Source organism: Oryza sativa, chromosome 8 (assembly GCF_034140825.1).
Source record: "Oryza sativa Japonica Group chromosome 8, ASM3414082v1".
Taxonomy (NCBI): domain Eukaryota; kingdom Viridiplantae; phylum Streptophyta; class Magnoliopsida; order Poales; family Poaceae; genus Oryza; species Oryza sativa.
This window is the reverse complement of record NC_089042.1, coordinates 21,748,491-21,775,225: the sequence shown is the minus strand read 5'-3', so window position 1 is coordinate 21,775,225 and position 26,735 is coordinate 21,748,491. Positions and strand designations below refer to the sequence as shown.

Here is a 26,735-nt window from a genome sequence, read left to right as displayed (position 1 = left end):
GCTGCGGCGCAGTCGGCACCAACAGTGCCGTACACACACACGACGCAGCCGTAGACATGCAACCGAACAGGCCCTTTCTATGCTATCCTCCTTTTTTTTTTGTCAACGGTAGCACACACCTCAACGCAAATCATCGGTTCAAGACATCCACAAATATACCCGATTCTGTGGTTGAAAGATATGCGGTGTTTGGCTAATGGGATAGGGAATTGAATTCCCACCCACCAAAAGACATATTTAAATCATAACTATTTATTCTTCCTCTTCCATTTAATCATAACCCTTCATTCATTTTACAATTTCAATCCCACCACCTATTTCCCATTATCCAAACACACCCGTAGTTCGAATCAAATCAGGAAGTCAAAGTAGTACGTGCGGTTATGGGTTGGGCTGCTCGTTGGCCACCCATGGGTTCGCTGCGGGCTAGGAAATGTGCACAACCCATGGATTGGGCTGGACGAGGTTAGCTCATGGATATTTATTGGGCTAGATTGTTATGCAGGCCCCACTGCGCACCGCTTCCTGGTTCGCCTTGCTTCCCAATCGTCCCAGCGGCGTGTGCCCCTCACACCCTCGTCCAGCCAAGGCGGCGGCGCACAGCCAGGAGAAGCCGTCGAGCGGCGGCGCACCGCGCACCGCGCACGGAGCACCCCTCCCCCCCCTGTTACCGTCCCCTCCCGCTGCAGAAGGCGCCGGCGCACGGCGTCGTCCCATCCCTAATTCCGGCCCCCCCTCTGGTTCACTCCCCACGTTTGAAGTCAGGTATGCCCCTAAACCCTAAAATTTATCCCCACCTACCCTCTTCAATTTCGCACCGTTTTTGTGCTGGATTCGAAGAAACTATATTATTATTGGTGGGAATGAATGATTGTTAGGACGATTAGTTGCTATTCTACAAAGAATTTGAGAAAATTCAGATCTGAGAAAAACTTGCGGTCCTGACCTTGGGTCGATAGTAGTACGTAGTTAGAGAGATGTCAACATTGGAATCAACCTATCTAATAGCTTGAAACGGGACCAGCGATGCAGCATCTGTTAAGCTTGCACTGATCCTTTCCCTGTTTTGTATGTACGGCAAACAAATGATGTGTTGGATATGAGAGATGGAAAGTTCTGCTTTATTAGTGTCCTCCTAAGCATAATGAAACAACTAGAATGTCTATGCCTATATAAAAAAAACCTTTTTCCTTTCAGTACACTTCTATATTTCGTTGCTGTCTGATGAAGAAATATCCTCAGTGATTAGTTGTTGTGAGAAGGACGACCTAGTTAGTAATAGTGTTTTTATGGTGCACACTACTTATTTTAAAAGATAATACTGTACATAGTTGTAAGAAGTTTGATGAGCACTGCATGATGATCACATCGAATTTCTTATTGAGTCAAGCTTGGTGTGAGTGAGTGAGTGAATGGCAATCATGGATCCCACATGTGCCAGTTCCATCGGCAAGTGTAAAATTGCTGGCATACTGTTTGCCATAGTTCAGTTTTGCACTTTCTGCCTCTTAACTTTTTATTTTCTTATTTGCATATCTGTATCAATTGTGTGCTTTTGGTATTTGTTTTTCATATGGATTGTGCCCCATACCAATTGTTTTGTGACTGAGGTTTACTGTGGAATATGCCCTAATTCATGCTTGTGTTCTCTTAATTTTAGCTTGGTTCTGACTCCAGGGATCTCAACTATCCTGTCCAGGATCAAGACCAAACCCGTCAGCCATCATGCAGGTTAGTTGTCTCTGACCCATATCACCATGCTACTCACTACTGTGGTTTTCTTTTCTTTTTTGTGCTGCCCAACTGATGCAGATCTGTTTGGAATATGATGTATTTGGTGCTGGAACACTTGAGTTCACGTTTGAATAGATGTTTTTTCCTTTTTGATCTTGAATCATCAATTATCTGGGACTGCTTTTGTATTGAGTTTTTCGGTAGTAATTATAGCCTCTGGTTTGTTATCAATTTACAGGGGTGTGCACACCCTGCTACGTGGCATCATATACTTTTAGTGATTCAAAACTGAGTTGATGTGTTCAGGTTTAGTGATTCCCTCTTAGGACAATTTGGAATGGGCATACTAAGGTTTTTTACTTTTGGGAAATTGATGTTAACATGAAGTCAATACTTGTGATAGGAACAATTGGATCTATCAGTCTGCTTGTGAGAACAGACTGTGTTCTGTATGGTCTACTTCTTTGATTGATTGATATTTTCAATATAAGTATTTGACATAGTAGTTCACTTGAAGACGAATAATACCTCTGTCAAGCAATCAAAATTTCTAGATATTTGATATTTACATTATCTTTTCATTTTCGTATTATTACCATTGGTTAGGTCCTTATCTGTCATGTGATAGTCTTAGAGCTCACCTGCTATTGTATACTTCAGATCAGATACCTTGATGTTCATTTTCCATTCATTTACTGATTTTGGAGATCTCTACTGAATATTGCTAGGGTTTGTTTTGTTTTTGCATTAAGCTTTATTCAGTTTAAATATGTTGTACCTTTTCAATGAACTTTGGTAATATCCTTTTGTATTTTGACCATGATGTTGATATGATAAATCATCTTCTTTAAAGGCTAGCGACAGGTTCAACATAAATTCTCAACTTGAGCATCTTCAAGCGAAATATGTGGGCACAGGGCATGCTGACTTGAATCGATTGTAAGTATATCTTTTTCCAAAATAAACAAAAATGTGTTGTTGGGAATGTAGTAACTTAGTATTGAGGATTTCTTTTATTGCAGTGAATGGGCAGTAAACATCCAAAGGGATAGCTATGCATCCTATATTGGGCACTATCCAATGCTGGCATATTTTTCCATTGCTGAGAATGAATCAATTGGAAGAGAGCGTTACAATTTTATGCAGGTATGTTAAAAGCTTATTATAACATGTCTTCTGTACGGTAGTTGAAAATTATGTTGGACTTATCTGGTTTATTAATATTGATGTAGAACTGCTCCTAAAATAGGAAAAAAATGAAAGAAAATCGTTTTCTTGGACATGTATTGCATCTGGTCTGTGGTAGCTCATCAAAATATAGCATCATTACACTTGAGTTCAACTATTCCACTTGCAGAGACAATCATACAGGTAGACAACCAAAGTTGGTATAATCACTGAACCGTGTTGCCACATGTCAAACTGAATCAATGGTTTTCTGGCGCAACTGCGCAAGGACCAGCGATAGACATGGGTCTCCTTGGATTTGTGTGTAGGATCTATGCATGTACGAATGTAGTGCTAAAAAAAATTTATGCGATGATAATATACATTTTTTAGATTATTTTTGTGTTTTAACTTAGATCTTATACTATATTTATTTTCCATCCGTTGCAACACATGGGCAAATAGCTAGTCTGTTAAAAAGCGCTGACATCTTAAATGAGATAATCTGTACATTTCAACTTCTATCTTCTGTCCTCAAACTTTTAGTGGTTTTGGTTGTCCAAGTTAATTTTTACCTAAGCAACATGGGCAAATAGCTAGTCGGTTAAAAAGCGCTGACATCTTAAATGAGATAACCTGTACATTTCAACTTCTATCTTCTGTCCTCAAACTTGTAGTGGCTTTGATTGTCCAAGTTAATTTTTACCTAAGCAAAAGTTGTGGTGAAAAAGTTAATTTCTTATCTTATTTAATGATGAAATATATTCAGAACATATTTCGTTAACTTCCTGATAATATAGCTTTAAGTGTTCCCTTTGGTCTTAGCCCTTAAGGCTGAATGTTTGATGCAAATCAGGATTTATGGCTTTATTTTATTTATTCACCTACTATTGAATAGGATCCAGCTTATATGCTATATGGTATGGGCAAGGAAATGCGGAGATCTTTGTCTTAATGATGATTTTACATATTTGGCATGTTTGTTAGCAGTCCGTTGTTTTTATGGTTATATGACTATCTATAGTTCAGTTTTGTACTGCGACAGCATTGGCTAAGAAAATATGCTAGGGCACAACTGAATATCTAACAAGAAAATTGCAGCTAAAATTTTAGGGCTGTGGACTTTTAGCCAAGCTTTGTAATCTTTCTTTTTTGTGCTCAATTAATGTAAAAGGATAAGCTATTGCATTGCCATTTGCTACCATATGAGCTCCAATGGCTTTTCCAAGTACATATTGTTTGGTTCTCTTCTGATTCAGCAAGCTTGAAGTGTTCTAACTATCATAGATACCATCATTAGAGATGGTCACTTTTTAAATAGCTGTACATGGGTGATCATGGTCATCATTGCACGGGTGGCCATTTTTAAATATGCAGTCATTTCAATGTGATAGTACGGTGCAAATTTATATATGATTCATTTTTCTGGTGTTGCAGAAAATGCTACTTCCGTGTGGTCTGCCTCCTGAGAGAGACGAAGATTGAGGTGGCCTTCGGGTCTGGCGTTCAGTGTTACTGCAACTACTGGAACCTAGGGTTCAGTATCAGTTTGATATCCAAAGCAAGATCAAACTAATCTTTGCCTAGCCACCTACTACTACTATGTAAGACTCTGTCCATCTTGAACATCTGAAGCACTCTGTGTACCCTTTTCGAACATGTTCATCAGTAATGTTCGGCGCATGTGTGTAACGGATCTTTTAGTTAAGGTGAATGTTGAGGGACAAAATGTTTCTGGAGCGATCATTCATATGTTTGCATAAGCTCCTTGCCGCTGCAAATATGGCATATTAGAAAAATATCACTACTATTTGCTATATCGGCTACGTGCCACTGAAATTTGGGGAAATTGGAACCATGCCACTCCCGTCTAGTTTTTTTTTTGTCAATCTCTGTCTAATCTCACCTGTGAAATGTCACTTTGCCCCCCTTCTCCTTCCATCTCTCTTCCTCTCTCTCTCGGCGGGGAGACGAGATGGGCGTTGGCAGCAGTGGCGATGAAGCTACGGTGGGGTGTCTGCCTGGGAGGCGATGGTTGGATGGGTGCTGTGCGTTGGTGCGAGGCTCGGCGATCTTGGGGAGCCTGAGGCCGAGCGCGGTGAAGATGAAGACGTTGCAGGACTCGACGCAAGGGAGCAGGCCGTGGGTGTGCATGACGCAGAAGGCGAGCATGGCCAAGGAGAGCTTCTTCCCCTGCACGCAGACGAAGAACTTCTACCGCTGCTGCACGCCACCACTGGCGCCATTGGAGCGAACAACGGCAAGGCGGGCGGTGAGGAGGACGTGCTGGAGGAGGTCTGGAAGGCGTGGTGCAGGAGGGAGTCAAGGAGGTGGCCATCGTCGTGGCGGGGCGAGGGCGTGAGGTGGAGGATGAGGCGGGAGAGGCGGAGTGGGGTGAGCTGGGGGAGGAAGCGGGAGAGGGAGGCGGGAGGCGGGCGACAGCATGGTGGAGAGGTGGCCATGGAGGGCGGTTACGAAGAGGAGGTGAGGTCCTCGCCGGCGAGCGGTGGGAGGGTGAAGTGCGGCAGCAGTAGCGTGGGCGTCGGCGCCGGCATCGCCAATGGGGACGGACTGGAAGTGAGCCGCGAGGCCGGTTGCCATCACCAACGTACGAGGTGGGGAGGTAGGTAGGCCACGTGGTGGGGAGGTAGGTGGGAGGCTCGCCGTGGGCTCCTTGGAGTAGGCATGGGCCGCCGCTTCCTCGACGGTGAGCTCCGCCTCGGCGTCCGCCCCTGGATGTCGCACCTCGCGCGCCATCGTGTGCGTCGTGCCGGTCGCCAAGGTGGAGGAGAAGCAAGGAGAGGAAGAGGGAGAGAGCTGACGGAGATTGACAGAAAACTGGATGGCAGTGGCATGGATCTAATGTTATATTTGCAGTGGCATGGATCCAATTAACTCTTCTTAGTAATTCGTATATGGCTGTGCCAAAACGAAAGTGCCAATCCTTTCGTGGAAGGTGGTATAAAGCTCTAAAATAAAGCCTAGCCTATTCCTAATCAAGAAAAGTTAAGCAAACTTGAATCTTTAGATTGAGATAGGCCGTGTTTAGTTCATTGTCAATTTTTTTTTTGACGTATATGGATACACATTTGAAGTATTAAATGTAGACTAATAACAAAATAAATTACAGATTCCGCATGTAAGCTGCGAGACGAATCTTTTAAGCCTAATTAATTCGTCATTAGCACATGTGTTACTGTAGCACTTATGGCTAATCATGACGTAATTAGGCTCAAAAGATTCGTCTCGTAATTTACAGTTGGACTGTGCAATTAGTTTTTCTTTTTGTCCATATTTGATGCTTTATACATGTGTCTAAACATTTGATGTGACGAAAAAGTTGAAAGTTTGAAGAAAAAAAAAGTTAAGAATCTAAACACAGCACAATGAATGCTGCTGGCCCACTATTAGTCTATCCGCGTTGGTGACAAACAATACAATAACTACGGATACCTCATTCTCGTACTGGGATCAACGACAATCAGCCGCCGCGTTAAAACACGTACCAAGGCGACAATAGAGCACTGTATGCATACTAGGTGGGAACTGGGAAGCCTCTGAAGGAACAGATGATACAGACACATTGGGTGTGTTTGGTTGCTCGTATCCATCTAGCCTGGCCCATCTCTCCCATCCTGGCTGAGTTTGATCTGGTTGAGGGGATACATATGTAGCTGTTTGGTTGTTTGTATGAGTTTAGCTTGGTTGGTGTGAGATTCTGTTTGATTGCTTGCATGAGAAATACGACTTCAACGAGATTTTGTTTGGTTCGTTGTATAGATCGGAGGTTTGGATACCTCCTTTCTTTGAGGGTAAGATTACCATCTATAACTAATGGATGAAATTTTCTATCATCTCAACGCTGATCTTTTTACAGTATATGATATCGATTTTTAACATATGCGAAATATGCATAGGATTGTATTAGTCAGTGTATCACTGTATATAAAATCAAGTCATTGGATTTCTTGCACTGACGAATAAAATAGTATATGAACCATATCGGGTGCTACAGTATTGCATCAACTTTGTTATGTTCAATTAATTCATCCAAGCGGTGAGAAAAAACAGCAAATAAATAAAAGGAAAAAGAGGGCAGGTGACTGTGGCCTCGTCGCCGAGACAGCCAACTACGCCGCGGTGGCAGGGCGTAGATCCGGCAGTAGCGGGATCCTGACGATTCGCCGCCATCAGTGCGTCCGGATCCGGCAATCAGAAGCCTGAGGCCACCAGATCGAGCTCCTGGGCTCTGGATCTGACGGAAGAAGGGAGAGGAAGCATTCGGATCCGGAAGCCTGAGGCCACCAGATCGAGCTCCTGGGCTCTGGATCTGATGGAAGAAGGGAGAGGAAGCGTCCGGATCCGGCAACCAGAAGCCTGAGGCCACTAGATCGAGCTCCTGGGCTCTGGATCTGACGAAAGAAGGGAGAGGAAGAGGGCCCGATGCAGCAGCTGTAGACGAAGGCAGTGGCGATGGTGGCGGTGACAGCGGCGACTAGGAGGAAGATCCGGGCGTCAGCAGTGACAACCCTCTCTCGTCGTCACATCTGGATTCGGATGAAGGAGAGCAAGTGGTAGCTTTGGTAGGAGCCGGATTCGACTTCGATGGCTTCAAGCGGAGCTGGATTTGGCGGCGGCGGCGGCTTTGAGGGGAGGAGCTCTAGCGGTTCTGGTTGAGGAAGCTTCGATGGCTTTGTCGAATATGGCACGATGATGGAGATGACGACGACGGTGCGGCGATGGAGACGGGAGGCACCGAGCGACAAATGAGATGGGAAGGTGAGCAGAAGCTGGAACCCCTCTCGCCTCCTGCACCTGCGCGTCCCCGAGCTTGCACCCACGCGTCCCCCGCCTGCACGTGCTCAGCCCGGATGAGGAGCGAATCTCAGATCGACCGTTTCTCTCGGGCCTGGCTCGGAAGCCCGATTTGCACGCGTGGAGCCAGGCTAGAGTGGCCGTGCAGGCAACCAAACACCACAGGCCTGCACCCGTGGATGCGAGCCAGGTGCGATGCAGGGAACCAAACACACCCATTAGAGCACTGTATTAAAACACGTATACCAAGGAGGCAAGGAGTAGTATACAGACACATTTCTTTCTTTAAAGATAGAGAGAATCCATTATATGCCACTGAGTTTACAACAAGTTTATGATTTCCCACTGATTTTGTCATGTTCTACAATATGTCATTGACTTTTACTTAATTTCTACGATTTACCATCGTCATCCGGTTAACCTTCGCTAGTACTGTACATTTTTATCTAAATGATCAAAATATCCCTAGAACAAGAACTTCAAAATTTGGACAAAAATCCTGAAATATCATATTATAAACATAAGATTGTAAACATATAAATTTTGGCAAAAAACTTAAAATTTGATATTTTGAAATTTTTAACCAAATTTTGGCAAAAAAAATTTGATGTTTACAATCTTATGTTTATAATATAATATTTCTGAATTATTTTTCAAATTTTGGAAGTTCTTGTCCCAAGGAGATTTTTGTCGTTTGGACAAAAATGTACATTACTAATGAAGGCTAACCGGAAGGCGATAGTAAATTGTAGAAGTTACGTAAAAGTCGATATCATATTGTAGAACATGAGAAAATCAGTGGCAAATCATATACCTATAACAAACTCAGAGCAATATAATGGATTTTCTCATAAGGAAGTGACTTCGATGATAGTATAGCCTAACTCTGGTCATAAAGATAGACAATAAATATACTAATATCATGTGATCGTTAACTCATAATATGCTCATCCCATGTACAAACTACAGTGTTGGATAGATAAAACACTAATACCAGCAACTCTAGTAACACGCCATCCTGAGCTAAACACGGTGTCAGAAGACTAGTACGAACATATATAGCGTCAGCAGAAGCATCAGAAACTAATACTACTACTATATTACTATTCCTAATTAACAAGTAGTTATGTTACTGCTCGTACTCAAACTTTTGAAACCGCTAGGCGTATCCGGCCTGCTTCCACCCGCCGCTGCGGCGGTGGACACTGTCGCGCCGGCTGTTCTTGAACGCGCAGCACCCGACGGAGTAGACGACGACGATGAAGGCGAGGAAGACGACGTTGACGATGGCCACGCGCTTCCAGTCCCTCTTGAGCGCGGCCACCACGCCGGCCTTGCACGACCGGCAGCCGTAGCAGACCTCGTCGGCGTCGTTGCTCCACTCGTCGCAGTCCGGGTCGGCGGAGCTCAGCCTCGCCGTCTTGCCCCACCGCGTGCCGCCGCCGTACGTGAAGTTGCAGCTCGTGGGCGGCTTGCAGCAGCCGGACTGGACCGGGGAGAGGTCGTCGGCGACGAACTGCGCCCACGTCTCGTTCCTGTCCTGCAGGCTCCTGCAAACGTCGGCGCCGGCGAGGCAGCTCCTGATCTTGTCCCAGTTCTTGCTGCTCCCCACGTGGCGCCGCAGCCACGTGGAGTAGTCCCCGAGGCGGTACTCCCTGTACCCGCGGCCGGAGACGGCCTCGCCGGCGCCACGGTTGGTGACGGCAAAGGCGAAGGCGGTGAAGCCGAGGAGGGCGACGATGAGGGCGAACATGGCGAGGAGGTAGACCCAGAGTAGCCAGGTGACGCGGCAGCACGCGCCGACGAGGCCCGCGAGGGAGACGGCCATGAGGACCGCCCCCAGCGCGATGGCCGGCGAGGAGAGGTGGCGGTCGCACTCGCCGCCGTCGCCGCGGGTGGCCATCCAGATCCCGCCGCTGAGGATGGGAGCGGAGAGCAGCAGCGTCACCAGGTTGAGCGCCCCGATCACGTTGTTGCTGAGCCGGAACGCCATGGCCGCTCGCTTCGCTCGCGCTGCAACTGCACTGCAAGTACGTGTGCGTGGTGTGGTTGTGATCTGGGCCTCTGAGGCTGTGAACTGTGACGGAGTGATGGGCTGACCGGTTATTTGGAGGGAGGGGGGGGGGGGGGGGGGGAGTTGATGTGGTGGAGACTGGAAACGCGGGGTGGTTGAGTGGCTGGTTGCCGCGGGCGCGACACGGGAAAGTACGTGGGATTTCCTGGAGAAATGGCGAGATGTGCGTCGTCTCGGTCGGTGGCGCACCGGGTTACGGGGTTAGTGGTGGCGAAGCAAGCGGCATGGAGCTACACGGTTGCGCGCGCGACACGGTTACGGGGTTAGTGAACGGTCCGGATGGCGCGTGCGCGCCCTGACGCAGGTTGTTTCGGTAGTTAGACTAATCTATTAGTCTTATGCACTATTTGGATCCATGTGTTATTTTTTAGCTCTCTCTTAAATATTCTCAAATAGCCCAAAAATTTTAAACAGATGAGCTATTTCAAGTCTATTTAGAAATAACCTACTAAAAAAACTATCCCTTTAAAGGGTGCTAATTGGTGCTATCTGGGGTGGGGCTCACTGAAAAAGTATTTTTCTCTTTCTCAGTTCTCACTTAATAGGAAAGTGTATTAAAGGCCAAATAGCTCTGAAAAATAACACTTGGATCCAAACAATTTAGAGCTATTTTATTGAATGGCTATTTCCTTGTGCTAAAAAAAATAACTCTCAAAATAACTATTGGCTAGTTCTACAAGACTATAATTACAGTTTAAAAGGTAATAACGGTAGTAGTTAGGATTTTCTTTTTCGCAATTTTTTTTAATAACAAATTGAAAAGAAATTTATAACTGAAGTTGAATTTTTAAAATTTTAAACCCATATTTGAAACCTTTTAACTCGAAATTTAAAATTTTAAGTCAAATTTTAAAAACTTTTAACTTTTCATCTCAAATTTGAAATACTTTCAACCCATATTTGAAAACTTTCACTCAGATTTGAAAAATTTTCATCTCGATATTTGAAAACTTTCAACCCAGATTTGAAAACATTCAACTCGAGATTTGAAAACTTTCAACTCAGATTTAAAAACTTTTCAACTCGAGATTTAAAAATTTTTAAGTTAAGATTTGAAAAAATTTTAAGTCAAGATTTAAAACTTTCAAATCAAAATATTTTTAAAAAACATGTGTGCTAAAGATTAAGAAACGTAATCAGAAAAAAAGGGAAAAAAAGCAAAAAAAAAAAAAAAGGCCAAAAAAGGCGTGGCGTGGGGAGGAGCGAATTAGCTCTCGCGCCGCGACTCTGCCGCTGCTGTGGCGAAATGTGGCCGAGCACGGGCTGGGCTAAACTACGGCCTCTCAAAGGAGAGGCCTGTACGAAAATGAGCCTGATTCCACAGCGCCACGAATTGGAAAGCCCGGCCCATTAGTCTGCAATCCGAATCTCAGTCGCGCGGGTTCACCTCTTCTGTGGTATTTCGGCGGGTGCGATCTGCGAACTCCGAATCAGAACTGGAGTCGAATTGATTTGCGATGATATAAGGTGGGCGCCTCGAGGTGGCAGCCGATCAATTCGTCGTGTGATTCCACTCCGCAGCGCGCTCTCTCGTCTCCTCTCCGGTTAATTGCTTGATCAGAGTCACCCGATCGATCGGTCTCTCCCCTCGTGACACCTCGCGCAGCTAGCCATGGCGGCAGCGGTTCTCCCTGCGCTGCGCCCGACCCCGCCGGCGAGCAATTTTCCGGCGCTGCTCCCGACCCCGCCGAGGAGCCAGATGCTGCCTCTGCTCCCGACGCCGTGCCTCATCATCCTCCCCGCCTCCTTCCGCGCTCCGCCGGCCTCCGATCCCAAGCCCGGCCGCGCCGACGCCGTCGAGAGGTGGGACGCGCGCAAGGAAGCCGGCAGTTCGGCAGCGTCATCGTCATCGTCTAGCTCCAGCAGCGGGCTTCCCTGCCGCGCCGACTCCTGCGAGCGTTGGGACGCGCACAAGAACAAGAAAGCCGGCGGCTCGGCAGCGTCGTCGTCGTCGAGGGCCAGGGGCGGGATCAGCCCCGGCCGCGCCGACTCCTACGAACGCTGGGACGCGCACAAGACACCAGGCAGCCCTGCGTCGTCGACCGGCAGCAGCAGGAGCCCCTGCCGCGCGGACTCCGTCGAGCGATGGGACAGCAACAAGCGGCCGCTGAGCCGCGCGTCGTCGGCCGAGCGCTGGGACATCAACAAGAAGCCTCGCCCCAAGAAAGACGCTGTCGGCAGCGGCAAGAACAACTCCACAAGCCAGACGACGACGATGGTGAAGCCTCCGCAGCCGTTCTCTCAATTTTCTGGTCCGGCCTTCTTCGCTTCGCCGGATCCGGGCATGCTTCCCATTCCACCTTCTTGTTGGCTCACTAGTCACTAGTGTGGTTCCTGTCGCTGAGAATGCTTGCTTCTAGTTCAACATGGGTGTCGTGTGTAAGTGTGTTCAGGTTGTAGAGATTGGAATGGTCGTCGTTGCATGCATGGTGCCCCGGCCGCATGCTTTGTGCTCAATCAGCACTGGAAATTTCACACGGTTGTGTTAGCCTAATTGCAGTTGTAATGTTAGCTAGATAAATCGAATTAATGGTTTTGAGGATGAGGCTGTCCTTGTATGATTTGTTATATTTTCTGTTGGAATTAATAGATGGGCTAAGGCCCATTTGAAGATTAATTCTTTAGAAAATCACAAAAGCCCACCTCATAAGATGGCATGCATGTGGAGTTTAGTACCACCTTGCTTATTCTAGGAGAGGGGGACCTCCTAAAAAGGGAGGATGCCCTCCTAGCTACTTGAAGCATGTGTGGTGGAGAGAAGAGGGGAAACATGCGCTTGCTCGCCATGTCTGGTAGGCGGAAAATTGGTTCCTCACCCTTGCGCAGATGCAGCCTCCTTTTGCAGTTTTGTTTTGCTGCGGGAAATTCGGATTTGTTTTGTTTTGCCTTTTGCAGTTTTGTTTTGCTACGGGAAATTCGGATTTGTTTTATTTTGGAAACATTCCGAAAAATCCGGTGCGTGAAAACGTCCTTTTGCAGTTTTGTTTTGCTGCGGGAAATTCGGATTTGTTTTGTTTTGCCTTTTGCAGTTTTGTTTTGCTACGGGAAATTCGGATTTGTTTTATTTTGGAAACATTCCGAAAAATCCGGTGCGTGAAAACGGCATGGAGTCCGGATAGGTTACGCGCGACTTATCCGGTTCGGTTTACGCGGGCGCCCTGATCAGGCGATCTATCTCTATATAAACCGAGCCGCCGCCTTCACGCAACACACGCGAAATCAATCTAGGGTTTACCTCCTACTCTGTACTGCGCCGTCGCTCGTAGACTACTCTATCCCGCTCGCCGACGTGCACCGGTGATCGGGATAGCAGGTCTCCGGAACCTCTGCCTTCGACGTCCTGCACCGGGAGAAGACGGCAATAAGGTTTTTGGGAAGCGCTTCGCGCGACTGCTCCCTGTTCGTCCGCGACGGCTCGCCTTCCTCTCCGCTCGCGTGCTTCGCGCCTTCGTCGACGCTCGCAACCGCGAGTAGTTCCTGCCGAGCAACCGGTCTTTCCACCACCTCGGTACGTGTTCGACATGTTGCGCATATTTGATATGTTCATATTTTACTGCTTAGTTTACATGTGTAGATCTAATGATGCGTTCAATCTAGTTTACATCTGCAATGTCATAATTTATTTATGGAATAAGTTAAATCATTATGTGTTTATAATTTTAACAATCCAAAAACCTTATTATAGGCGCTGTGATTTTACTATGGCTGGTTTTGCCGATGCACTGAGGCCGAATAAATTCACCGGTGTGCACTTTAAGAGATGGCAGATCAGGGTCACTCTGTGGCTGATGGTTATGAAATGCTTCTGGGTGAGTACTGGCAAACCTGAAGGAATTCTTACTGCTGATCACCAGAAGCAATTTGAGGAAGCCACTACTCTCTTTGTGGGATGCATTCTTAGCGTTCTTGGCGATCGTCTGGTCAAGGTGTATATGCATATGACCGACGCTAAGGAGTTGTGGGATGCACTGAATACTAAATTCGGTGCTACTGATGCTAGCAATGATCTGTATATCATGGAGCAGTTTCATGACTACAAGATGGCTGACAACCGTTCTGTAGTCGAACAGGCTCATGAGATACAAACCATGGCTAAGGAACTCGAACTCCTTAAGTGTGTCTTACCCGACAAATTTGTGGCCGGGTGCATTATTGCGAAACTACCTCCATCATGGAGAAGTTTCGGTACTGCACTCAAACACAAGAGACAGGAATACTCCGTTGAGGGGTTGATAGCGTCTCTTGATGTTGAGGAGAAAGCTCGGGAAAAAGACGCCGCGTCTAAGGGCGATGGTGGGCAGTCCAGTGCCAATGTTGTGCACAAGGTCCAGAACAAGAGCAAGGGGAAATACAAAGCTCAACAGACCACCAACTTCAAGAAGCAGAAGAAGAACAACAACAATCCTAACCAGGATGAGAGGACTTGCTTTGTGTGTGGGCAACCTGGTCATCTGGCTAGGAAGTGTCCACAACGCAAGGGGATGAAGGCACCTGCAGGGCAGACTTCTAAGTCTGCTAATGTGACCATTGGCAACACTGGAGATGGAAGCGGGTATGGTAATTTACCTACTATTTTTTCAGTTAATCAGTCTACTAATTGGTGGGTTGATACTGGGGCCAATGTACATGTTTGTGCTGACATCTCATTGTTTTCTTCTTATCAGGTCGCACGGGGTTCCACCGTCCTAATGGGGAATGGATCACATGCTTCTGTTCATGTAGTTGGCACGGTAGATCTGAAGTTTACTTCGGGAAAGATCGTGCAGCTGAAGAACGTGCAACATGTCCCTTCTATCGACAGGAATCTTGTTAGTGGCTCCCGTCTGACTAGAGACGGATTTAAGTTAGTTTTTGAGTCTAATAAAGTAGTCGTGTCTAAACATGGATATTTTATTGGTAAAGGTTATGAGTGCGGAGGCCTGTTCCGCTTTTCCCTTTCTGATTTCTGCAATAAGTCTGTGAACTATATTTGTGCCAGTGTGGATGATGAGGCTAATGTTTGGCACTCACGTTTATGTCATATTAATTTTGGCTTGATGTCTCGGCTTTCCAGCATGTGTTTAATTCCTATGTTTTCCATTGTCAAAGGTTCTAAGTGCCATAGTTGTGTGCAATCAAAGCAATCTCTCAAGCCTCACAAGGCTGCCGAGGAGAGAAACTTGGCACCACTAGAACTCCTACATTCAGATCTTTGTGAAATGAATGGGGTGTTGACGAAGGGTGGAAAACGATATTTTATGACGTTGATTGATGATGCTACTAGATTTTGCTATGTGTACTTGTTGAAAACGAAAGACGAGGCTCTAGACTATTTTAAAATTTATAAGGCAGAAGTTGAAAATCAACTTGACAGAAAAATAAAAAGGCTTAGGTCTGATCATGGTGGAGAGTTTTTCTCGAACGAGTTTGACTTATTCTGTGAGGAACATGGCATCATACATGAGAGGACGCCTCCCTATTCTCCCGAGTCTAATGGGATTGCTGAAAGGAAGAACCGCACACTGACTGACTTGGTGAATGCCATGTTGGACACCGCGGGACTACCTAACGCATGGTGGGGAGAGGCATTGTTGACCTCGAATCATGTGTTAAACAGAGTTCCTAACAGAAATAAGGACAAAATACCATATGAGATATGGATTGGGAGAAAACCATCACTTTCTTATTTGCGCACATGGGGGTGCTTGGCGAAAGTCAATGTACCAATAACGAAAAAGCGCAAACTTGGACCTAAGACTGTGGACTGTGTCTTTCTGGGATATGATCATCACAGCATTGCCTATAGATTTTTAATAGTTAAATCCGAGGTACCTGACATGCATGTTGGTACAATTATGGAGTCTCGTGATGCTACCTTCTTTGAGAGCTTTTTCCCAATGAAGGATACACATAGTGGTTCGAGCCAACCTTCTGAAATAATTCCCAGTTCAATCACACCACCAGAACAAACTGAACATACACATGAACATGTCTCTGAGGAGGATGTCAGTGAAGCTCCTCGAAGAAGTAAGAGACAAATGACGGCTAAGTCCTTTGGTGGTGATTTCACTGTGTACCTCATGGATGACACTCCTAAGTCAATTTCAGAAGCATATGCATCTCCTGATGCAGACTACTGGAAGGAGGCTGTCCGTAGTGAAATGGATTCCATTATCGCTAATGGGACTTGGGAGGTGACAGAGCGACCCTATGGGTGTAAACCCCTGGGGTGAAAGTGGGTGTTCAAGAAGAAGCTTAGGCCTGAGGGTACTATTGAAAAGTACAAGGCTCGGCTTGTTGCTAAGGGCTATACTCAGAAAGAAGGCGAAGATTTCTTTGACACTTACTCACCTGTTGCTCGATTGATCATATTTTGTGTGCTACTTTCCCTAGCAGCCTCACATGGTCTTCTCGTTCATCAAATGGACGTTAAGACAGCTTTTCTTAATGGAGAGCTGGATGAGGAGATCTATATGGATCAACCTGATGGGTTTGTAGTTGAAGGTCAAGAAGGCAAAGTGTGCAAATTGTTGAAGTCTTTGTATGGTCTGAAACAAGCTCCTAAGCAATGGCATGAGAAATTTGACAAAACATTGACATCTGCCGGCTTTGCAGTCAATGAGGCAGATAAATGTGTGTACTATCGCCATGGTGGGGGTGAGGGAGTTATTCTGTGCTTGTATGTTGATGACATACTGATATTTGGGACAAACCTTGAGGTGATAAATGAGGTTAAATCATTCTTGTCTCAAAATTTTGATATGAAGGATTTGGGTGTAGCTGATGTTATCTTAAACATTAAGCTAATTAGAGGTGAGAATGAGATTACACTCTTGCAGTCCCATTATGTGGAGAAGATCTTGAATCGCTTTGGCTACAGTGATAGTAAGCCTTCTCTAACACCTTATGATCCTAGCTTGTTGCTTCGCAAGAACAAAAGAATTGCTAGGAATCAACTGGAATACTCCCAAATCATTGGCTCGCTGATGTACCTGGCTAGTGCAACTAGGTCTGATATCTCCTTTGCTGTGAGCAAGTTGAGCCGGTTTACCTCTAATCCGGGAGATGATCACTGGCGTGCGCTTGAGCGAGTAATGCGCTATCTGAAAGGTAATATGGAATTGGGGCTTCACTATACTGGGTATCCTGCGGTACTGGAGGGTTATAGTGATTCTAACTGGATCTCTGATGTGGATGAGATCAAAGCCACTAGTGGATATGTCTTCATACTGGGTGGTGGTGCTGTTTCGTGGAGGTCTTGCAAACAGACCATTTTGACGAGGTCAACTATGGAAGCAGAACTGACGGCACTGGATACTGCTACTGTTGAGGCAGAATGGCTGCGTGATCTATTAATGGATCTGCCTATTGTTGAAAAACCGGTGCCGGCTATCCTTATGAACTATGACAATCAAACGGTAATTGTCAAAGTAAATAGTTCTAAGGATAATATGAAATCGTCTAGACATGTGAAAAGACGATTGAAGTCTGTCAGGAAATTGAGAAACTCTGGAGTTATAACGTTGGATTACATCCAAACAGCTAGAAACCTGGCAGATCCCTTCACGAAGGGACTATCACGAAATGTGATAGATAATGCATCGAAGGAGATGGGTTTGAGACCCATGTGAGTTATACTATGGTGGTAACCCAGTCTATGTGATCGGAGATCCCGTGAATTAGAACCTGGGAAGAACAAATCATTAGTAAACTAGAGGAGAGTACCAATCTATACCCTCTCTAAGTGAAGATGCATGTACTCTCGTGAGCTGCAAGACAGGTTGGCTGTGTGTCACACCCTGAAGTTTCCCCCTCTCCTTGATTTAAAAATTGGCTAAATAAATCGTCCGAAGAAATTATCTTATTTAACCTAGAGCTAATTCCCTAATTAATAAATGCAATTAATAATTGAATTCGGCGTGGTGGAATTTTTCTTGAGTTCCCCATGCTCCAATGCATTAACAAGATTTTTAGTGGAATTTTCAGAGCCTTGGAAATAATTTTAACCAATTAAAAATCACCAAAGTGCAATTTTAATCCCAGGAAAATCCTTCCCCTCTTTTTCTTTTCTTTTCCTTCCTTTTTCTCTAGATGGGCCGTCGGCCCATCTCTCTCCCCGCGCTCGGCGCCCCTTTCCTGGGGCCGGCCCGTTCCTTCTCCCCTCCCCGAAGTCCTCCCTCCCTCCCTCTCTCCTTCGGGCGCCGACAGGTGGGGCCCACCTGTCGGTCGTCTTCCTCCTCTAGCCGGTTGGAGCCGAGCCCCAACCGCCGGCGCCCCACCTCCCCACGCCGCCCGCCTTCTCCGCCCCTCTTCGCGCCCCACTCCGCGCCCGCGTCGCCGCCCACCTTCCCCACATCTCCCGGCCCGTGCGCGCGCTCGAGAGGGCGGGATTCGATTTCGAATCCCACCCCTCTCTCTCTCTCCCCCCACCTTTCCACGTCGCCGGCGCAATAGGGTGGGTTCCCGGCCACGTCCGCCTCCCCCTCCGCCTATAAATCGTTCCCCGCGTCCTTCTCTCGTTTTTTCCTCTTTTCACCGCACTCTCCCGTGCCGTCTACCGCCCTCGCGCCGCGCACCCGAGCTCCGCCGCCCGCCGCCCATCTCCGGCCGCGCGCCGCCGCCGCTAGAGCCACCGCCGCGCCGCGTAGTCGCCACCGTCACGCTCACCGAGCCCGCTTGCACCTCGGCCACCATTCGGTTGCCGCCAATCGTCGCCGGAGCGCCGTTTCTCTCGCACGCCGGTGAGCTCTCCATTTCCACCTAACTCCGGCCGGCCGCTCTAGCCGCCGTGGTCGCTCTCCCTACCCCTAACCCCCTCTCTGTTTTCTCCTAGCGTGCCGCCGCCGCCCGTCCGCACCTCAGCATCGCCGGGTCACCGCCGCCTTTCATCCTCCGCTTTGGTCGCCGTGCTCGCCGGTGAGGCTCCCCTCCGCTCCCTTTTTTTCCCTCTCTCCCGTGTGCGCCGCCGTCCTTCGCGCGTGCGCCGTCGCCTTCAGCCGCTGCCGCCGCTTTTCGCCCCGTCCTCCGTCGCTTCCCACGCCGCCGATTGCCGTCGCCGGCGACCGTGCGCGTCGCCGCCGGTTGCCATGGCCGGCCGGCCGGTTTTGAAGCCGAGCCGAGCCGTGCCTAGCCGCCGCCGTGCCGTCCGATCGGCCCCTCGGCCGATCCGGACCATCGGTCCCGTGGACCGGCGGTGGACCACCCGCGTGGTCCTGGTCCACGGTAGACCGGCCGCTTTGAGCCGCTGACCCGTGGGCCCCGCCTGTCGGCGCCGCCCCCTCCCCTCGCTGACGTCAGCCCTGGGACTTATTGCGCAATAAATTGATTAAGAACTTTTCTTTATTAGTAAAAACACAGTTTATCTTCTAAAATTCATAAGTAATTCATCCGAGCTCCGTTTAAGTCCATTCAAGTCTCAGTAAATCAAGAAAAATGCAAAGAATCCATTAAAAATGGTTTTGTTTCCTGTTTCAGTAGTCTTATAGCATGTTTTGCTTGTGTGCTTTGTTTGTCGCGTAGGTTTCGGCCGTTTCGTCGATCCGAAGTTTCTCGAAGACGTTGCTGAGGTCCCATCAGTTCGAGAGCAAGGCAAGTCATGCAATACGTTTGATCATATTGTACCCAATTTACAAGTATCCCGCATTTCTATTAAATGTTGCATTCTTTTACAATGTAATGTGGGATGGGTCCTATTCCTCAGCCACATATTGTTTACCATATGCCGTTGATAACTTGGGTATCAAAATGACTAGATGTTGGTTTAGGAAATGCTTAGCCATGCTTAGTTCAACTAGCACACAAATGGGGATCACCTTATTACATAGACTTTGTCTATTGGCATAGCTTTAGATTGGTGCCACCGCAATGGTGTTAGTTAATTAAAATACACTGAATGGTGGGCTGTGGGTGCATGGTTTTGCTGGTCGCACCCATGGCAGTTAAGGACCGGTTCACGGGAAACCCTGGGAGACTTACCGTGCTTTCCACAAGCGGGAGTGGGTAACTGCTTGATCTGAAGTATAGCTCGACCCTTTCCTAGGCACCGGTGGCGAGGGTGGGCGTGATGGAGTTGGGTCGGCCGGGGTGTCCGGTTGTCCAGCTGCCGGATTCACCGCGGCGCAAGAGGGGACCGCCCACTGCCTTTTGAGGGGTGGGGGTGAAACCTTAGCGTGGTGTGGATGGTTAGGGGAGGGTTATGTGGAGGGTCTTGTCACGATTTCCCCCTTTGCAGTATCATGGTGATACTTCGGGGCATGGCGACATGTGTGGAATCGTGTCTTGTGGGTACAGTTGTACACCTCTGGCCAGAGTAAAACTATTCGAATAGCCGTGCCCGCGGTTATGGGCGATCAACCAGATTCACCGTGATTATTCTCATCCCTAGTTTAGCTTAATGAACTGGTGTAGTTCAGGTGGTTGGTTGGGCCTGTTGCAACGTGGGGTAGCGTTGGACAGTGTTTGGTTAATATTGATTAATTACTACAACTGTTTTACTGCCTTCAACTACTGTTTTTAAATGCTAGCTTTATGCAAAAGAACCTCTAGCCTCCTTTGGTTATATCCTGCATCATACCTCCTCTTCCGGTATGACTTGCTGAGTACAGTGGGTAGTACTCAGTCTTGCTCTCTTTTCCCCCACACCAGAGCTGAAGATCTTCCTAGTTGGAGCTGTTTTGTCAAAGTTGGTTTCGTCGCTGCCGTCAAGGATTGCCTGTGGAGTGGAGTCGCCCGCTGCTGAAGTCAAGCTTCCCGGTTTAGCTCGCTTTTATCTTTTCCGCTGCATTTGTAATCTTTTCTATTTTTGTAAGACGTGGATCTGTATGTCAACAATTGTCGTTTGTGTACCCTGGCTGGTCCTGGACAGGGATTTAATGCACATTCAGCTTAGAAATTCTGGTTCGAGAATTTCTGGGCGTGACACTGTGCCTTAATGAGTTCTGTTGGCTTTAATTAGCGAAGATGCTGTCCTGCAGAGCATTCTTGAAAGAACTCACCTTTGTAAGCTTGACTGTTGGTTGCAGTCTATGGAGATTTTGGGTGAATCTTCTAGGAAGCTTACTAAAGACCTAGGAGTATGACTTATACGCTCCACCCAAGGGGTAGTCTACAGTCGGTCTAGGACCAGATAAGACTCTGAGTGAAACTTGCTTGCACAAGACTTGCAATTCAAGGCGTAGTCCATTGTTCAAGTTGTGAGTAAGTGTAGCTTGGAGTTCTAGGTGGATGTTCAACCTTAATCGGTCTCCATCGAACAGCTGGTATATAAACAGTACATTGGAAAAGGCAAATCTACGAGGGATTTTGAGATTTGGTGGGGGATTGTTGGAATTAATAGATGGGCTAAGGCCCATTCGAAGATTAATTCTTTGGAAAATCACAAAAACCCACCTCATGGGATGGCATGCATGTGGAGTTTAGTACAACCTTGCTTATTCTAGGAGAGGGGGACCTCCTTAAAAGGGAGGATGCCCTCCTAGCCACTTGAAGCATGTGTGGTGGAGAGAAGAGGGGAAACACGCGCGCGCTCACTCGCCTCGCCTCGCCTCGCCTGGCCTGGCCTGGCAGGGTAGGGCAAGCGGCGCGTGTGCACGACGTACGCGTCGAATGGTCCGCAAAATTGGCTCCTCACCCTTGCGCAGATGCAGCCTCCTTTTGCAGTTTTGTTTTGCTACGGGAAATTCGGATTTGTTTTGTTTTGGAAACATTTCAAAAAATCCGGTGCGTGAAAACGGCATGGAGTCCGGATAGGTTACGCGTGACTTATCCGGTTCGGTTTACACGGGCGCCCTGATTAGGCGATCTATCTCTATATAAACCGAGCCGCCGCCTTCACGCAACACACGCGAAATCAATCTAGGGTTTTCCTCCTACTCTGTACTGCGCCGTCGCTCGTAGACTACTCCATCCCGCTCGCCGGCTTGCACCGGCGATCGGAAGAGCAGGTCTCCGGAACCTCTGCCTTCGACGTCCTGCACCGGGAGAAGGCGGCAATAAGGTTTTTGGGAAGCGCTTCGCGCAACTGCTCCCTGTTCGTCCGCGACGGCTCGCCTTCCTCTCCGCTCGCGTGCTTCGCGCCTTCGTCGATGCTCGCAACCGCGAGTAGTTCCTGCCGAGCAACCGGTCTTTCCGCCACCTCGGTACGTGTTCGACATGTTGCGCATATTTGATATGTTCATGTTTTACTGCTTAGTTTACATGTGTAGATCTAATGATGCGTTCAATCTAGTTTACATGGCTTCTGCATGAGTGAGAGAGTTTATCGGTGTGCTGCAGCCCATGTGTTCATGGTTGTTGATGTGGTAAAAAAAAAGTAGTTTGGGGTGGTTCAAATTGCAATGCAAACAAAATTAACTAAAGATGAGGTAAACTAATGATGGTCAAAGTGAAACTTAAGCAATAAAAGTAGCCCAAGTAGCAGTACATTCTTTATTTTTATCAAAATAACAGCACAAATAGTTTGAATAAAGTCTTAGATAACCAAGGAATTGAATCCAATAACATTTATAGTCATGGTGCGTTTTTATACCATAGAAACACTCCATTCCATCATCGTCACTAATCTTTAAAAACACATCCCTCTCAATAAATGTGAATGGACAATGATTCAAGAATCAAATTCCTGATTCCTTGCTAAAATGAAATAAAGAATTACCATGTTGTTTCGGTGGCAATGCCCAAATAAACCGTGGATCAGAACACCGCCACCTTGTGATGATCTTGACAAGGAAGTTTTTGCTACAACAACCAAGGTGACAATTGGAAATGGTAGAAAAGCATATTTCTGGGAATCCAATTGGGTGGGACACCAGTCGCTCAAGTACCTCGCACCAGCGCTATATAACCACTCCAAAGGGAAGCATCGAACAGTCTGCGATGCACTAATCGACAACCAGTGGATCAGGGACATAAGGCACGAGCTGAATTTGGCACTAGTTCATGAATTCATCAAAGTCTACCAGTAGATTTGGGAAGGTGAAATTACCTTAACAGATAAAACCGAAGACACTATTCTTTGGAGATAGACAAACAATGGCAAATATTCAGCAAAATCAGCATATTTGGGTCAATTCAGTGGCAGAATTGGATCAAGAGCAGCCAACCTAATCTGGCCGACCTGGGCGCCGTCCAAGTGCAAGAACTTCACATGGCTGTTGCTGCAAAACCGGATTTGGACAGCGGATCGCCGACAACGCCGGCAATGGCCCAACAATTATTTTTGTCAGCTTTGCTACAGAAATTTAGAAACTGCACAACACCTCTTCAAGGACTGCTCTTTCACAAAGGAAGTGTGGGACAAGGTCTCCTTAAGACTAAACCACAATCACATCCCTACGCCACACAACGACGACGAGACTCTGCTGGATTGGTGGGAAAGAAGAGCTAACCAAACCGAAAAGGGCAAAACAAAAGGGATGTGCTCCCTTTCACATGATGATAAATTGGGAGATTTGGTGTGAATGAAACCGGCGAGTTTTCAAAAACAAAGAACTCGCAATGCCACACTTGCTGACGAAGATCATGGATGAAATCAACAAATGGATAGGATGCGGGGCAAAAGATTTAGCGAGATTAGTGCTGTAGCCTTCCCGTGATCCTTGTAGCTCTGCTTTCCTCTCTGCTCCCTCTTGTCTATGCGTCTCCTCTGTTTTTTCTTTTGGTCCTTTGTTTCTCACCGTTATCGGTAGTGTTGCTGTACAGTTTCCTCCCCTTTTAATATAAAACCAGCAAAGCTGGCTCAGGTTTCATAAAAAGAATTACCATGTTCATATTTATATTCGGTTCATTCAATTTAATCTAAAGCCTACAAAGCAAAAAAAAAACCGGTTTCCGATGTTGGACTGGACTGTCAGTGACTATGCTGGTCTGGCGAATGTGGCCGGGGCACAGAGCCACAGATTGTGGTAAACTACGGCCTGTTGAATTAAGCCCATATCGAACTGGGCCTGGATGTCACGGCCGGCCCACTTTTTTCCAGTCCGAATCTCTGTCGCGGAGTCATCACTTCTGTGGTAACACTGGTACTCCGAGGAGAGGATATCGCGGCGCCTCGGCGGTGCGAACTCCGAATCAGAACGGGAGTCGAATTGATTCGTGAGGATATAAGGCGCGCTCGGGGACGTAGCAGCCAATCAATTCGACGTGTGATTCCACTCCACAGCGCGCTCTCTCGTCTCCGGTTCGCTTCGCCGCACGTACAACTGTCTCTCTCCTTTGTGACATCTCGCCAAGCTAGCTAGCTAGCCATGGCGGCAGCGGTTCTCCCTGCGCTGCGCCCGACCCCGCCGGCGAGCAATTTTCCGGCGCTGCTCCCGACCCCGCCGAGGAGCCAGATGCTGCCTCTGCTCCCGACGCCATGCCTCATCATCCTCCCCGCCTCCTTCCGCGCTCCGCCGGCCTCCAATCCCAAGCCCGGCCGCGCCGACGCCGTCGAGAGGTGGGACGCACACAAGAAACCCGGCTATTCTGTAGCTTCATCGTCTAGCTCCAGCAGCGAGATCCCCTGCCGCGCCGACGCTTGCGAACGCTGGGACGCGAACAAGAACAAGAAAGCAGGCGGCTCGGCAGCTTCGTCGTCGACGTCGAAGGCCAGCGGCGGGAACCCAGGCCGCGCCGACTCGTGCGAACGCTGGGACGCGCACAAGACACCGGGCAGCCCTGCGTCGTCGACCGGCAGCACCGGGAGCCCCTGCCGCGCGGACTCCGTCGAGCGCTGGGACAGCAGCAAGCGGCCGCTGAGCCGCGCGTCGTCGACGGCCGAGCGCTGGGACATCAACAAGAAGCCTCGCCCCGCTGTCGGCAGCGGGAAGAGCAACTCCACAAGCCGCACGATGAAGACGACGACGAGTGCGCAGATGATCAGCAAGTCCCAAACGGAGACAATGGTGAAGGCGCCGCTGGCGCTGCTGCCGTTCTCTGGTCCTGCCTACTTTTCTGCTCCGGACCCGAGCATGCTTCCATGCCCACCTTCTTGCTGGCTCGCTAGCTAGTGTGCTTGCTCGCAAAGAATGCTTTGCTTCTACGCAGTACTAGATTCTAGTTCAACATGGGTGTGTTCAGGTTGTAGAGATTGGAATGGTTGTTGTATGGTTCCCCAGCCGTATGCTTCGTGTGCTCAATTAACACTGGTACTTGTAATGTTAGCTAGCTAGAGGCTGTCCTTGTATGATTTGTAACTTCCAGTTACATTGAACCATTGTTTTGAAGCTTCAGTACTTAGTGATTACGTCGAACATTATGACGTCATAATTCAACAGGTTGTCTAGCAGTTTAGGTTCACAAAATCACGCATATCATGGTTCTAAAATTTCACAAAACCACTATATATATTAACCAATTTAGCCTAATACTGTAGCAAAATAAACAAATAATTAAGTTTAGATGGCTGCAACATTATGCGTTGAATTTGAATAACTCATATATTTTGGTTACAAGCTTGTAAGTCATATGTATAGTATATAAAAGAAAATAGTTAATGGTGTGGTTTTATGAACTATAAAGCCATTATATATTTTGTGCAACCAACAAAAACCCCTCCAGTTTTATGTAACTCACACTATAATACCTGGTGTTCATGGAATTCACCTAATTTATTTTCATTCTTATTATGCTAGGTGTGCCTCCACAAATCTTAAGATTAGTCAAACCAAAATCCTCATGCAAAATAAATAGAATTAAGGTCTTTTTTTTTATCAAAATGAGTTATACTTTGCATTATCTTTTATTGCCAAAGTTTCACTTTGCACAACTCATTGACATATGTTTTCACTATGAAGTAGTTAATTTTACTTTTTTTTTTACACTTTAGACCACCTCAACTTTCTTCTTTAGCTGTGTCTAACCACTCCCCCCGCAAAGATATGGCTTGTGCATGGGTGAGAGACTTTATCCGGTATGTTGGAGTCAATGTGTTAAATATAGTTGATGTGCTTAAAAAAGTGGTTTGGGGTGATCCAAATTAATTAAAAAACAAACTTATCTAGTTTAAAGTAAAAAAAATGGGATAAATAGCGATCGAAAATAAAACTTGGGTAATAAAATATAGCCCAAGCTACAACTTTTGATCAAAAGAACAGTAAAAATAGTTTGAATAATGTCTTAAATAACACAACGAATTGAATTGGATAACATTTAACAGTGTGTTTTCATACCATAGAAACACTCAATTGCATCATCATCACTAATCTTCAAGAAAATATCCCCCTCAATATTGTGATTAGACAATGATTCAAAAATTGAATTTTTGATGCCTTACTACAATGAAAAAAAAAAGAATGAACATGTTCATAATCGTATTTGATTAATTAAATCCAATTAGAATGGCCATGTTCATATGGAAATGCTAATTCGTGCAGCTTTGTCCCGAGAGAACACTTGGCCCATGCACGAACATCCTTATCCTTCATCTCCTCCCCCTCAACACAGTGTCATGCTTAGGCTCGGCTTCTCCCACCAGTTGTTTGCATACTCGAAAAGCGGAAGGGCCATTGCCGCTCCCCATCCATTTCCTCCTCCTCGGCAGGATGGTGACGAGCTTGTACGGAAGTTTCAACCAGTACTCCCCACCTTATTGCTCCTCCTTGTTGTGATGGCGGCGAGCGGCCGCAAGGCCTACCCTTGTCTCCCTTCTCTTCGACGATATGTTAGTTAGTCCGGGCTCTCCTTCCTCATGGTGTGTTGCTCCCCATACCTCAACAAGATTCCGGTGATATCCCCTTATCCCTAGCAAGTTGGGTCTATGTTCTTCCTCCTGGTGGGGCGTCGGTGTTTCTTCCCTCCTCGCCAACAAGCCCTAAGGCTCATCCTCACCGATGGCAACAAGGTGGACAACAATTAAATTCAATTGAAAGTTTTGGAGTTTGAAGTACAAAGTTTTGCCTTCTGAGTTAAAAATTTTATATCATCAATTAGAAGTTTTGGGGGTCTAAGTTTGAATTAATTTTTTTTTTGACAGTAAAGAGAGAATTCA

The 26,735-nt window shown here is 47.0% G+C and overlaps 2 protein-coding genes across 2 annotated transcripts; one reads left to right on the top strand and one right to left on the bottom strand.

Moving 5' to 3' along the window:
• Positions 1-513: 513 nt before the first annotated feature.
• LOC4345702 (uncharacterized protein At4g14342) lies at positions 514-4,718 on the top strand. Its single transcript, XM_015792669.3, has 5 exons — positions 514-765; positions 1,661-1,731; positions 2,588-2,673; positions 2,757-2,880; positions 4,339-4,718. The coding sequence occupies exons 2-5, from the start codon at positions 1,726-1,728 to the stop codon at positions 4,384-4,386; spliced, it is 264 nt and encodes an 87-aa protein (XP_015648155.1). The 5' UTR covers positions 514-765; positions 1,661-1,725; the 3' UTR covers positions 4,387-4,718.
• Positions 4,719-8,626: 3,908 nt separating this feature from the next.
• LOC4345701 (tetraspanin-8) lies at positions 8,627-9,821 on the bottom strand. Its single transcript, XM_015794067.3, has one exon. The coding sequence runs from the start codon at positions 9,707-9,709 to the stop codon at positions 8,876-8,878; it is 834 nt and encodes a 277-aa protein (XP_015649553.1). The 5' UTR covers positions 9,710-9,821; the 3' UTR covers positions 8,627-8,875.
• Between the last annotated feature and the right edge of the window lie 16,914 nt (positions 9,822-26,735).